This window comes from Bombina bombina, unplaced genomic scaffold, assembly GCF_027579735.1.
Source record: "Bombina bombina isolate aBomBom1 unplaced genomic scaffold, aBomBom1.pri scaffold_1693, whole genome shotgun sequence".
NCBI classification, from domain to species: Eukaryota; Metazoa; Chordata; class Amphibia; order Anura; family Bombinatoridae; genus Bombina; species Bombina bombina.
This window is the reverse complement of record NW_026511665.1, coordinates 32,532-47,500: the sequence shown is the minus strand read 5'-3', so window position 1 is coordinate 47,500 and position 14,969 is coordinate 32,532. Positions and strand designations below refer to the sequence as shown.

Here is a 14,969-nt window from a genome sequence, read left to right as displayed (position 1 = left end):
GACGCTCCTTCTTAGAAGGATTAGGACACAAAGGAGGAACAACAATTTCCCGATTAATATTCTTATTTGAAACAACCTTAGGAAGGAATCCAGGTTTAGTACGCAAAACCACCTTATCAGAATGGAATATAAGATAAGACAAATCACATTGCAACGCAGAAAGCTCAGAAACTCTTCGAGCAGAAGAGATAGCAACTAAAAACAAAACTTTCCAAGATAAAAGCTTAATATCTATGGAATGCATGGGTTCAAACGGAACCACTTGAAGAACATTGAGAACTAAATTCAAACTCCATGGTGGAGCAACAGGTTTAAACACAGGCTTGATTCCGACTAAAGCCTGACAAAAAGACTGAACGTCTGGGACATCCGCCAGACGCTTGTGTAGTAAAATTGACAAAGCAGAAATTTGTCCCTTTAAGGAACTAGCTGATAATCCCTTCTCCAAACCTTCTTGGAGAAAGGACAAAATCCTAGGAATCCTAACCCTACTCCATGAGTAGCCCTTGGATTCACACCAATAAAGATATTTACGCCATATCTTATGGTAAATTCTCCTAGTGACAGGCTTACAAGCCTGAATCAAGGTATCAATGACCGGCTCCGAGAATCCACGCTTGGATAAAATCAAGCGTTCAATCTCCAGGCAGTCATCTGCCTAGAATTTAGATTTGGATGTTGGAACGGACCTTGGATTAGAAGGTCCTGTCTCAGTGGCAGTTTCCACAGTGGCAGAGATGACATTTCCACTAGATCTGCATACCAAGTCCTGCGTGGCCACGCAGGCGCTATCAGGATTAACAAAGCCCTCTCCTGTTTGATTCTGGCAATCAGACGAGGTAGGAGAGGAAAAGGAGGAAAACACATAAGCCAGGTTGAACGGCCAAGGTACTGCTAGAGCATCTATCAGTACTGCTTGTGGATCCCTTGATCTGGACCCGTAACAAGGAAGTTTGGCATTCTGACGAGATGACATCAGATCCAATTCCGGTGTGCCCCATTGACGGAACAATGCCGCAAACACCTCCGGATGGAGCTCCCACTCCCCCGGATGAAAAGTCTGACGACTTAGAAAATCCGCTTCCCAGTTCTCTACTCCTGGGATATAGATTGCTGATAGATGGCAAGAGTGAGTCTCTGCCCATCGAATTATCTTGGAAACTTCTGTCATCGCTAGAGAACTCTTTGTTCCCCCTCGATGATTGATATATGCTACAGTCGTGATATTGTCCGACTGGAATCTTATGAATTTGGCCAAAGCCAACTGAGGCCACGCTTGAAGCGCTTTGAATATTGCTCTGAGTTCCAGAATATTTATTGGTAGTAGGGACTCCTCTTGAGTCCAAACACCCTGAGCCTTCAGGGAATTCCAGACTGCACCCCAGCCCAAGAGGCTGACATCCGTCGTCACTATGACCCATGCTGGCCTGCGGAAGCACATTACCTGGGACAGATGATCCTGTGACAACCACCAAAGAAGAGAGTCTCTGGTATCTAGATCCAAATTTATCAGAGAAGATAAATCCGCATAATCCCCATTCCACTGTCCGAGCATGCACAGCTGCAGTGGTCTGAGATGTAAGCGCGCAAACGGAACGATGTCCATTGCCGCTACCATTAATCCAATTACCTCCATACACTGTGCCACTGATGGCCGAGGAATGGAATGAAGTGCCCGGCAAGCAGTTAGGATCTTTGACTTTCTGACCTCCGTCAGAAAAATTTTCATGTCTACCGAGTCTATCTAGAAATGGAACTCTTGTCAGTGAAACTAGTGAACTTTTATGTATGTTCACCTTCCACCCGTGAGTTCTTAAAAAAACCAACACAATGTCCGTGTGAGATTTGGCTAGATGGTAAGTTGATGCCTGAATCAAAATATCGTCCAGATAGGGCGCAACTGCTATGCCCCGCGGCCTTAGAACCGCCAGAAGGGACCCTAGCACCTTTGTGAAGATTCTGGGAGCTATGGCCAACTAGAAAGGGAGGGCCAAAAACTGGTAGTGTTTGTCCAGGAAGGCGAATCTGAGAAACTTGTGATCTTTGTGGATAGGAATGGGAAGATACGCATCCTTCAAATCCACAGTGGTCATATATTGACCCTCCTGGATCATTGGTAAAATTGTTCGTATGGTCTCCATTTGTTTAGACATTTGAGATCTAAAATCGGTCTGAAGGTTCCCTCTTTTTTGGGAACCACAAATAGATTTGAGTAAAACCCCTGCCCCTGTTCTAGTTTTGGAACTGGGCAGATTACACCCATGGTATTAGAACAAAAAGAAAAAAGAAGAAACACTTATCCAAGATTTCTTTACTTTCTTACTGTAGTTAGATATAGTCTATCCGATTCTCCTTGGAGACCTTGTTTCTAATATTAATTAAGTAAGTAGGTCTACCTATAGGAGCAGTGCGTAAGCATTAAACTAAACGTTTCACAAGATTGACCTAGGTCACAAAAGTGTGAGCTAAGCTCAAAAAAGATATGCTTCTATGCACTGTTAGAAAAATTTCATGTATATTAGATCAGTCAACACAGTACACAATAATAGTTTTAAAATTTAACTTTAATTTGTGTATTTAAAATGACAGCTAGATTGCACTATTATCTGCTGCCTTGCGCATATAACTAAAAACACATCTCCTTGCTGTTTGATTATAACTCTGGTGCTTTGCGTTTGTATGGGGCAGGAAATTGTGTGGAAATATCACTGACAAAACTGTGTTAGAAAATTCACATGGCCTTATTAGTGGCTTGTTCTGAAACACAATTGCTTTTAATCTTTATTGTATTATCCACACTAAAATTTGGCTGCCCCACGTTAATCGCAGATTTATTTAGACTGTATACTATTAAGCTGCTAGTTGACAGAACAAGTAGCCTGAACTTATGCCTAGTGTTTGTTCACTGATATCAAAATTATTTTATTTCCCAGGTATTTATTGTGACTCAGGATAGTCACAATTACCTTTGTAATATAAAAGTAGCTATTGAATATCAGTATTAGTCATACATACTTACATTATTTTTGACTGTTCTGAGTATAAGTAATGTCAACATTGATTTTTATAGGTAATTGTAATGTTTGTTTGGTAACATTATATGTATCTTTGATTGGGGTTAGAAATTATTGATATTCCATCACACTGTGTGTAAATATGGTCGTTTTATGACCATTAATTACCGATAGTGATAATCAGTTCATAAACCCAGACAGTGGGTACTTTATTATGAATTAATATCTGTTAGACTCCATTGTGTGTCTTTATAGCAAGCTAATACTTTGTATCTACTGCTTAAACAGAGGAAAGATTTACTTTTGATATCAATTGATTTGTAAAAGATATTATCACTCCGTATTACAGCTTTAATTTATTGGTTATTTAATGCCAGCTGTTATAAATGTTATAAAGAAAATGATATCAAATATGGTCACTTAATGTTAATATTAATCACATGCATTAGCTACTTAGTACTTAGATATAACCGTTGCTTAGTCTTTTTTTACTTTTAATAGCGCTATATAGTATCTCAGTTGCCTTAGATATGCCACTGCTGTATTGCTGCAGTTGCCGTCTAATTTCCCCACTAAGTATGGCTTTATAGCTGCAGTATATTATAAGTACCAAAAAAAAGCCTGGATCACTCCACAGTATCAACCATTATAGTTACAATCTCTTGTAGCTTAATAATTAGAAATGTATTGGCTACTTAGTACTGAAATATGTCCGTTCCTTGGTCTTATTTACCTTTATTACCGCTATTTTGAATCACTTTTACCTTAAATATACCAATGCTATGTCGCTACGATTAGTATCTAATTAGCACACCTTGTATGGCTTTCTAACTGCAAAATTGGTAAATACTGAGAAAAGCTAAATCACTCTACAGTTATAAACTGTTTCGGTTACGATCACTTGTAGCTTAATATTTAGGATAATAGGTTTGTCTCTTGAGAATATGAGTTCACTAATGTCTGTGACCTCTATATTACTGTGAACCTATACCTGAGTTGCCCCTCTATTACCACCGCTAGATAACAGTGATTACCTTTTAGTTACCGCTATGCTATTTGCCTGTTACACTGCAGTACCTCTAGGTGCAGCATTCATTACCAAGTTAGTATCAACAGCTAAGAATTACGGCCCTTACCCATTAGGGTTATATTAATACCTATTAATACCGCTTTAAGAGTTAATAATTTTGTATTAACATAGGAGAGCGATTAAAATTTTAGGAAACCCCTGACGCCGCGTTTCCCATACGCTTCCTCAGAGGGGGTTACGCGTGGCGGCAAAATGGTAAGTTTAAAATACCTGTCTAAACACTCCCTCTGTTTCTATTGGGTAGGAGTCTCTGTGGTGTGATTGGATCAACCATCTGTCAATTGCGCATTGTAATTGCCGTATTGGTTAGGGATATACATAGAACACCCAGATCTACCTTAGCACATAAATGGATCATTATCTGTGACTTATCACATATATTATTGTGATTACAGTATATAACATATTACACTATTTGTGTTGTTATTCTTAGCTCTAAATTTTGGGAACTTTGATGTTATTATGCTTACAGCGGTATAGTGAATTAGTGAACACACCAAACTGTGAACAAAGAGTGAATGCAAAACCTTTATATTATGTAATTGTATAAACCGTGCTAAGTGCAAAAAAATTTAAATTATGAGTGAAATTGTATTCATATATTTGTATAACCTCCCAAGTTGGTTATTAGTGAATGTTGATATATTTCCATGATTTTAGACATAGTGCTTTAAAACCATACGTGATCATCAGTGAAAAAAAGAGAAATCTTTGATTGTGAGTGAGTAGTGGACATAAACATACCCATAAGAGATAATTATGTTGTAATAAATGTTTATATGTGTCAGGGTATGTGTGCTTGTGAACTTCACATCAGTTGCTGTAATGAAAACAATTAATTAGATTTCATTATAAATCGTAGTGTGAGTGCTTTCTAAAAATAATTACTAAAAGTGCCTCACTTCATCTTGAGTGAAAAAAACTGTTATGTTAAATCTTAACCCTGTGACTCAAATATATATCAAAAATATATTAAAAATAAAATAAGTTTATATTACCATCATTCTTTCTATAGAATCATGGTGTTAAGATGATTGAATCGCATATAGCGATTCCCAAAGGGGACATTTAGAGCTAGTAGTATCTTGTATTTATGATTCCCAAAGGGACATTTAGAGCTAGTACTATATTGTTTTTATGGTAAATTATGATGGTCCTTGTGTTACCATTAATTATTTTCCGCTATATTGAAACTCTGTAGTTGGATTATCATCTTGATTCACAAGTATACATTATAATTGTTATTGTCATTTAATCCATATGGTTTTGTGCTTTGAAGTAGATGTATCCACTTACATTCCATTTTTAGAAGGATTTGCTCTATGTTACCTCCTCTTATACCTAAAAAGGATTTTTGTAATAGTGCAAAATTTAATAATTGGTCATTGCTGTTATGTTTTAAAAGAAAATGTTTAGCCACACTTGTTAGCATTTTTCCTTTTTCCTGGTCCTTTATGGCATTGCGGATATTACGGCTATGTTCCATGACCCTTGTTCTCACTTGTCTCGTCGTCATACCTACATAATAGATTTTGCATGGACATTGTAAGACGTAAACCACTCCCATTGAGGTGCATGAAAAATGTTCTGAGATGGTATGCTTTTGGCCATATTTGTCATGGATATCTTTTATTTTCCATACTTTAAAACAGGTGTTGCACGTTCCACAGGGAAACATCCCTGGTAATTTACTTATCTTTTTAGGCCTGTGAATGTAGTGGCTTTTGACCAATGTGTCCTTTAAATTTCTTGGTCTTTTGTATCCCACAGATACTCTTTCACCAATTTGAGTAGCCAGGAGAGGATCATTAAGTAAGATGTGCCAGTTGTCATTCATAATTTTCGTGATTTGATTCATTTGTGGATTAAAAGTTGTTATAAACCGTGGTTTATTATCCTATTTTTAAGCCCGTGGTTTTAATAGGGTCTGTCTGTCCATCTTTGTCACCTGTGTGTTGGCCTGCTTAATAGAGCGTTTACTGTACCCTCTATCTTGGAGTCTCTCACTCAGATGTTTTGCTTGTTGTTTGTATACAGATATATCTGAACAATTACGTCTAAGGCGTATACATTCCCCCTTAGGGATAGCTCTCAAGGTACTAGGAGCATGTGCACTGCTGTGATGTAATAGTGTATTTGTTGCTGTACTTTTTCTGTATAGTGTTGTACTGACTTGACCATCCTGGACTACTTGGATTTCCAAATCAAGAAAATTAACTTTTTGATGACTGTATTCATATGTTAATTTTAAATTTAAGTAATTGGAATTGATATTTTTCATAAATTGTTGGAGTTTATACACCCATGGTATAAAGGTCTTCTACACAGCGTAAGAACGCCTCTCTTTTTGTCTGGTCTACAGACAAACGTGAAAGATGAAATCTCCCTCTTGGGATAAAATCCTTGAATTCTAGTCGATACCCCTGGGTTACGATTTCTAATGCCCAGGGATCCTGAACGTCCCTTGCCCAAGCCTGAGCGAAGAGAGAAAGTCTGCCCCCTACTAGATCCGGTCCCGGATCGGGGGCTGCCTTTTCATGCTGTCTTAGTAGCAGCAGCGGCCTTCTTAGCCTTTTTACCTTTATTCCAGGTCTGGTTAGGTCTCCAGACTGACTTGGATTGTGCAAAATTCCCCTCCTGCTTTGTGGCGGAGGAGGAAGTAGAGGGTCCACCTTTAAAGTTTCGAAAGGAACGAAAATGATTTTGTTTAGCCCTCATTTTAACAGTCTTGTCCTGAGGAAGGGCATGACCTTTACCTCCAGTAATGTCGGAAATGATTTCCTTTAGTTCAGGCCCGAATAGGGTCTTCCCTTCAAAAGGAATAGCTAAAAGTTTAGATTTTGACGAGACATCAGCAGACCAAGACTTAAGCCATAACGCTCTACGCGCTAGAATGGCAAAGCCTGCATTTTTTGCCGCTAATTTAGCCATTTGAAAAGCAGTATCGTAATAAAAGAATTAGCTAGCTTGAGAGCCGTAATTCTATCCAAAATGTCATCTAATGGGGTCTCCACCTTAAGAGACTCCTCTAGAGCCTCAAACCAAAAAGCAGCTGCAGTAGTAACTGGAACAATGCACGTTATAGGTTGTAGAAGAAAACCCTGATGAATAAACAATTTCTTTAAAAAACCCTCTAATTTTTTATCCATAGGATCTTTGAAAGCACAACTGTCCTCAATAGGTATAGTTGTACGCTTAGCCAGAAATAGTAGAAATAGCATCCTCCACCCTAGGGACCGTCTGCCAGGAATCCCGAATGGTGTCAGATATGGGAAACATTTTCTTAAAAGTAGGAGGGGGAGAGAACGGAATGCCTGGTCTATCCCATTCCTTAGTAACAATGTCCGAAATCCTTTTAGGGACTGGAAAAACAGTGTAAGCAGGGACCTCTAGATATTTATCCATTTTACACAATTTCTCTGGTGGTATTACAATAGGGTCACAATCATCCAGAGTCACTAAAACCTCCCGGAGTAACAGGCGGAGGTGTTCAAGCTTAAATTTAAAGGCCGTCACGTCCGAGTCTGTTTGAGGGAACACATTTCCTGAGTCTGAAAGTTCTCCCTCAGAGAGCAATTCCCCTACCCCCAACTCAGAACACTGTGAGGGTACATCAGAGATGACCAATAAAGCATCAGAGGGCTCAGCATTTACTCTAATACCAGACCTACTGCACTTACCTGGCAGTTTAGATAATACCTCTAAGGGTAGTAGACATAACTGCAGCCATATCTTGCAGGGTAAATTAGACGGACTAGAAGTACTTGGCGTCGCTTGAGTGGGCGTTAAAGGTTGTGACACTTGGGGAGAAGTGGATGGCATAACCGGATTCTCTTCAGACTGAGAATCATCCCTAGATACACTTTTATCACCTAAAATGTGTTCTTTGCAATGTAAGGCACTTTCAGTACATGAGGGACACATTTTAAGTGGGGGTTCCACAATGGCTTCTAAACACATAGAACATTGACTTTCCTCAATGTCAGACATGTTGAACAGGCTAGTAATAACCACAAAAATTCTTGAAAACACTTTATTTAGTGAAAAAAAACAACAACCTGAAAAAAACGGTACTGCGCCTTTGAGAGTAAAAAAGCATACAATTTTTCCAAAACTGCCTTAAAATTTAATAAATATCACAATGTTAGCATGTATGCGTTTTATATTGCCAGCTAAGATTGCACCACAAGTAAGGTGTACTTTAACCCTTTATGGAAAAAAACGTTATGAAAAATATAGCAACCCCCTGCACCTCTCCTTCGTTTAGGCTAAATCTTCATCTTAGGCCCATCGGAGCTAGAGCTTGTTGCCTTCATAAGCATTTCAACTGCGCATCTGAGGCGTGAAATTAGGCCCCGCCCATCCATATGGATGTGTCTCTGCCTAGTAAAAAAACGCTGAAAAGCGGTCTAGAAAACTAGCCATGTGGGTCATGTGAAACCCTCCATTGCCATCAGACATAAAAACGTTTGCATATCAAAACGTTATGTTGCCCCTAAGCATAAAATCGTTTTGCCATCAAATCATCATGTTACCAGTGTCAACCAAATTTTTAGCCCATAATATACAGGTTCCAGTAATACCCCTTCTATTACCTGTAGGATTACTGCTTACCCCTTCCCTTATAGGAACTATGTCAGCCAGTTCTGAATTACCACAGTCTCTCCAGAAAAAAATGACTGAACATACCTCAATGCTTGTAGCATGAAAAAACGTTCCCCACACTGAAGCTTCTCAAGTACTCCTCAGCCCTTCTGTGGGAACTTCTCTGGATCTTAGTGACAAATGCTAAGATCAGCCTCCAGGCAGAAATCTTCATCCATCTGCTGGCTGAGGATAAATAGCACTCACTGGTACCATTTAAAATAAAAAAGTCTTGCTTGAAGAAAATAAAAACTATCATTTTAACACCTTTCACTTTACCTCTTCCTATTACTACTCTCTCCCTGTAAATAACTGTAGTTACAACATCTTATTGGGAGATGTGGTTAGGTGATCTATTTTAAAATTTAACCTTTATTAGTTTAATTAAAATTACAGAACAACAACAAAGTTTAAAAAACACAAAATAATTTAGACCAGTAGAACGTTGTATTGGCCACCCCGTGAGGGTAATGATTTATAGTAGTGTGTCCTTTTCAAATGGATATAGAGACACTTGATTAAATATAGGATAGTGTGATATTGTCACCAAATAGTAGTATATATGGATCTATGGATTACGTGGTCCACAGTGATTGTTGAATATACTGTTATTAAGTCTATAATTAGTATCACAATAATATGAGTGGTACTAAGGTATCTGCTGTGTACTTATTTCCTTTTTTTGGATAAGGTGACTATATCAATATTGATAGTACACTGTTTTATATAGCAAATGATATTTATCTGTCCCTAAATTAGAGATAGCTATAATTGTAATATTTTGACTATCCGTGTATTTTCACTACAACTGGGTAGTAAATACACTAGGACCTGTGTGTATGTAATGACCACATATTATATAACAAATAATATAGCAAGGTGTCTTTTGTCGGTGGCTCGTAATGTCCACTTATTCCATGCAATTCACCATAACTTCAATGTTGATATAAACTGACATCAAATGCAATGTTTGTATTTGTTAATATGATTCTAAGATTTTGTCGATTACACTGAGGTTCAAAAATCACTTATCAGTGTTTTAGGAGCACATGAATTTATCTATCCCTATATTAGAGATAGCTATAATTTTAGTATTTTGAGTATCTGTATATTTTCACTACAACTAGGTAGTAGAAACACTAGGACCTGTGTGTGTGTAATGACCACATACTCTATAGCAGATAATATAGCCAAGTGTTTTTTGTCGGTGGCTCGTAATGTCCACTTATTCAATACAATTCACCGTAACTACACGTGTTGATATATAAATAAATTTGAGAATTATACTGACATCAAATGCAATGTTTGTATTACATTGGACTGTCCTGGAACATTAATCTCAATTCAAATATAGCCTTTAATATATTGCGGGCAGCAAGATATCATAGATAGTCTTTCCAATTTAGGCTTCAGATTAGCTAACTGTCAGCCAAAAGGAGTACTAGGTGCTTCAATATTAACGTTATATAATCATTTGCACCTGTTTATAATAGTGTTCAATTATATTATAGTTGTTAAAAGCACTTTCCAAAGGGCTGCAATGTGTTATAAATTGCTACTGAATAAGTAAATTCAAATACAGCTTTGATATATTGGAAGCCGTAAGAAATAGTAATTAGTATTTACAACTTGCACTATGGGCTTGAGATTATCTAACTGGCAGCCTTGGGAATTACTAGGTGCTTCAATATTAGCGTTGTGTATTTTATTTTGAAAAAGCCGCAACTTAGACGGCGAAACATGTCAGGGGAGGGTGTTGAACCTCTCTTCAACCCCTATTAATTTTAACTTTGCAAATAATTTAGACCGCCGTAATCAGAATATATTTGATGATAACCAAATGTAGTAGAACCATTTGCTACCCCTTAATATGCAAGTAGTATAACAAGTTACTACCTAGATAATATACACAAACCCTGTTGTGATCTAGATGGGTATGCTGTGTTGAATTGAATTAATGTTACATATACTAGCACGACGAATGGCTTACAAAACGGATACCTTTATTAACAATTAATGCTAATTCAATATTCAGTAGTGCTATCTAGGTGGCCCTTACTTTGGCTATTGTGTAACATTCTAATACTACTCAATGTGAAACACCAGTACATGACTCATTTAATAACAATTTATAACTGATACCAGCCATTTACAAAGTGCTTCTAAAACTATGATAGAATTGAGCACCAATACAAACAGGTGCAAACAAAATACACAACGCTAATATTGAAGCACCTAGTAATTCCCAAGGCTGCCAGTTAGATAATCTCAAGCCCATAGTGCAAGTTGTAAATACTAATTACGATTTCTTACGGCTTCCAATATATCAAAGCTGTATTTGAATTTACTTATTCAGTAGCAATTTATAACACATTGCAGCCCTTTGGAAAGTGCTCTTAACAACTATAATATAATTGAACACTATTATAAACAGGTGCAAATGATTATATAACGTTAATATTGAAGCACCTAGTACTCCTTTTGGCTGACAGCTAATCTGAAGCCTAAATTGGAAAGACTATGATATCTTGCTGCCCGCAATATATTAAAGGCTATATTTGAATTGAGATTAATGTTCCAGGGCAGTCCAATGTAATACAATCAATATTGATATAGTCACCTTATCCAAAAAAAGGAAATAAGTACACGGCAGATACCTTAGTACCACTCATATTATTGTGATACTAATTATAGACTTAATAACAGTATATTCAACAATCACTGTGGACCACGTAATCCATAGATCCATATATACTACGTATTTGGTGACAATATCACACTATCCTATATTTAATCAAGTGTCTCTATATCCATTTGAAAAGGACAAACTACTATAAATCATTACCCTCACGGGGTGGCCAATACTACGTTCTACTGGTCTAAATTATTTTGTGTTTTTTTAAACTTTGTTGTTGTTGTTCTGTAATTTTAATTAAACTAATAAAGGTTAAATTTTAAAATAGATCACCTAACCACATCTCCCAATAAGATGTTGTAACTACAGTTATTTACAGGGAGAGAGAAGTGCTATATAGATGCATACTTTTGTTCAACTCCTATGTTGATTTTTTCTTCAAGTCAGTCCATACATAAGCACTCAAGCTAAGGAAATCTAATCCTAATATATATGCATCTCCCTCAATAGTAGTGTAGTGCTGTTGCACCCTGTTGAATACTTCCTATTACTAGTATAGGCAAAGAGAATGACTGGGGGTGGAGTCAAGGGAGGAGCTATATAGACAGCTCTGCTGTGGTGCTCTTTACCACTTCTTGTTAGCAGGAGGATAATATCCCACAAGTAAGGATGAATCCGTGGACTTGTCGTATCTAGTAGAAGAAAGCTTCAGTGATCACGTATATTGAAGATTATAGCTGCTGCTTATCTGTTATAACTCTGGGTAAGAGTGAGCATTACAGAATTTTGTCAAGACAATTACTACTATATGTGACTTCTGCACAAACTGAAGGACTTTTAAATTAGCTGCAAAACCTAATGAGAGCGAATACAAAAAAAAAAAGTATACTTGCTTATGCTTACCTGAAACACAGTCATGCATGCTCTCAGCATCAAGAACCTTACATTCCTCTGTCCAGCGGGTAAGAGCTGTTGGGATACTAGAAAGGGTACCTGTAACAGTAAATGAAATTACTACCCCCTCAGGTCATACATAACAATGAATCTTAAAGAACATGTCTACATTTACCTTGCTTCACTTTAGTTATGTCAAACATCACTTTTTCAATTAAAAAAATAAGAAACTTTTAAGAGAATTTTGAAAATCACAGCACATCCTATTGCTGTCCCCTTGGAACCCTCAGTATAAACGTGATCCATGCAGGGATGTGAAATACAAACTGGTATATTTGCCTAAACATATTGTTTAAAAGGCACCAACGTATAAGACAATGATATACATGGGTATATACAAGAGACTGTGATAATAGTTAAAACAAGAGAATAGGGCTCTGTCCTAGAGCACAGTAAATGGCAGATGTACTTTATACAATTGACAATACAAGTAAGTCTGACAGCAGCAGTTGGATGGGTGGTGAGCTATAAGGAAGGTTTAAGCTGCACTGGGTTGAAGCAACAAACATTACCAGAGAGTTCATTACACACAATATGGTAGATTTAAAACCTAAGATCCAATAACTCATGTTAATAATCAAGTGAATAATGAAGCCAAGTTTCTTGCATATCTGTCATAAGAGTGACAGGATTTTTTTTGGTCACTTACCAGCTTGACTTGTGGCTGTGCTTTGGTCATGGAAGAAGTCATCCAAAAGCTCGTCATCAGAGCGTGCTATAATGTGGACATCGTCATTACCCACAAGAAGTCGGGCTCTACCTCGGCTTTGCAGAGGTAGGCTACTGCTCAATTGCAAGATGTCAGCAGCAGCTGATGGGCCAAGCAACCTTAAAAAAAAAAACAACAGACGTTCACTAAACAGATAAAAAATAAATCTGAACTAAGGTGCTATAATGTATAAGTTTCTGATTTTGAAATTTTCCTTACACATGTCAACTGTCTGCAACAACTTCTTAAAAGACATTGTAATAGTTTGACTAGAAAAAAACAGAATGGTCTCATCTACAATTAAAACGTTTCTATACACACTACCTCTGAAGAATAAGTGGTGGGTTTGGCTGCCTGTTTCCTGGGTAATGAACATGTATTGTGTGCCCTGTGTTGGCTGTTAGCTGACGAAGAGTTCGCTGGCTGCGCCCAATACCCTGTGCCAATCGAGTGGTAGAAGTGCCGCTGCCAAGAGTGAGCGAGCTATGGTCTGCATGCCGCACCATTAACGGGTGCGTAGCTGGGATGTTACCGGGGGACGGAGGGATGTCAGCTGGAAGAATGGAGAACATAACCAAAGTGAGCCCCAGAAGAACGATGGGGAAAAAAAAGTAAAAAAAAAAAGTCAGCCTTCTGAACACATTTCTTAAATAAATTGAATGAAAGGGGTATTATGACATAGTGAAACCTGTAGTCTCTTACTGGCGCTGGAGAACATGCTATCGAATTCTATGATGAGATCATCTTCCCTGTCAAAACGCTCAAACCGCACCAGGGGTGAGGCATTCATGTCAGGGTAATCCTCATCAAGCTCCATCTCCGAGCAGTCATCATCGTCATCCTCATCACCCTCCTCTCCCTCTTCATCATCCTAAAATACAAAAAAAAAATGTATGCTTACCTGATAAATGTATTTCTTTCTTGACACGATGAGTCCACGGATCATCTATTTACTAATGGGATATATCACTCCTGCCCAGCAGGAGGCGGCAAAGAGCACCACAGCAAAGCTGTTAAATATCACCTCCCTTCCCTCCCACCCCAGTCATTCAACCGAAGTAAAGGAGAGAAAGGAAATAATGTGCAGAGAGGTGTCTGAAGTTTACAACTCATACCCTGTCTAAAAAAACAGGGCAGGCCGTGGACTCATCGTGTCAAGAAATAAATACATTTATCAGGTAAGCATACATTTTGTTTTCTTCCTAATGACACGATGAGTCCACGGATCATCTAATTACTAATGGGATTCAATACCCAAGTTAGAGCACACAGATGATAAGAAAGGGACAAGACAGGGAACCTAAACGGAAGGCACCACTGCTTGAAGAACCTTTCTCCTAAAAGCGGCCTCGGCAGAGTCAATATTTATAGAATTTTGAATAAGTGTGAAGAGAGGACCAAGTTGCGGCCTTGCAAATCTGTTCCAGAGAAGCTTCAAGAAAAATAAACAGTCTTAGTGAAATGAGCCGTAACACTCTATGGAGGTTGCTGTCCAGCAGTTTCATAGGCAAAACGTAGGATACTCTTCAGCCAAAAAGAAAGTAGCCGTAGCTTTCTGTCCCTTAAGTTTTCCTGAGAAAACCACAAACAAGGCAGAAGACTGACAAAAATCCTTGGTCGCCTGTAAATAAAATTTTAGTGCACGTACCACATCCAGATTGTGCAGAAGACATTCCTTCTAAGAAGGATTAGGACATAAAGAAGGAACAACAATCTCCTGAATACTGTTCCGGTCAAACTACTTTAGGGAGAAACCCTAATTTGGTACGTAAAACTACCTTATCCGAATGAAAAATAAGGTAAGGAGAATCATACTGTAATGCCGAGAGCTTTAACACTCTACGAGCAGATGAAATAGCAACAAGAAACAAAACTTTCCAAGATAACTTAATATCTAAGGAATGAATAAGCTCAAATGGAGTC

General features: G+C 37.9%; 1 protein-coding gene across 1 annotated transcript in view; it reads right to left on the bottom strand.

Moving 5' to 3' along the window:
* Positions 1 to 14,969, bottom strand: part of LOC128643897 (E3 ubiquitin-protein ligase HUWE1-like) — a 29,854-nt gene that overhangs the window by 1,065 nt on the left and 13,820 nt on the right. The window contains exons 5-8 of the mRNA XM_053696669.1: positions 13,749 to 13,917; positions 13,371 to 13,599; positions 12,987 to 13,165; positions 12,287 to 12,376 (exon numbers count right to left, since the gene is read on the bottom strand). Coding sequence (XP_053552644.1) covers positions 12,287 to 12,376; positions 12,987 to 13,165; positions 13,371 to 13,599; positions 13,749 to 13,917 — 667 coding nt within the window. The remainder of the gene's footprint in view (positions 1 to 12,286; positions 12,377 to 12,986; positions 13,166 to 13,370; positions 13,600 to 13,748; positions 13,918 to 14,969) is intronic.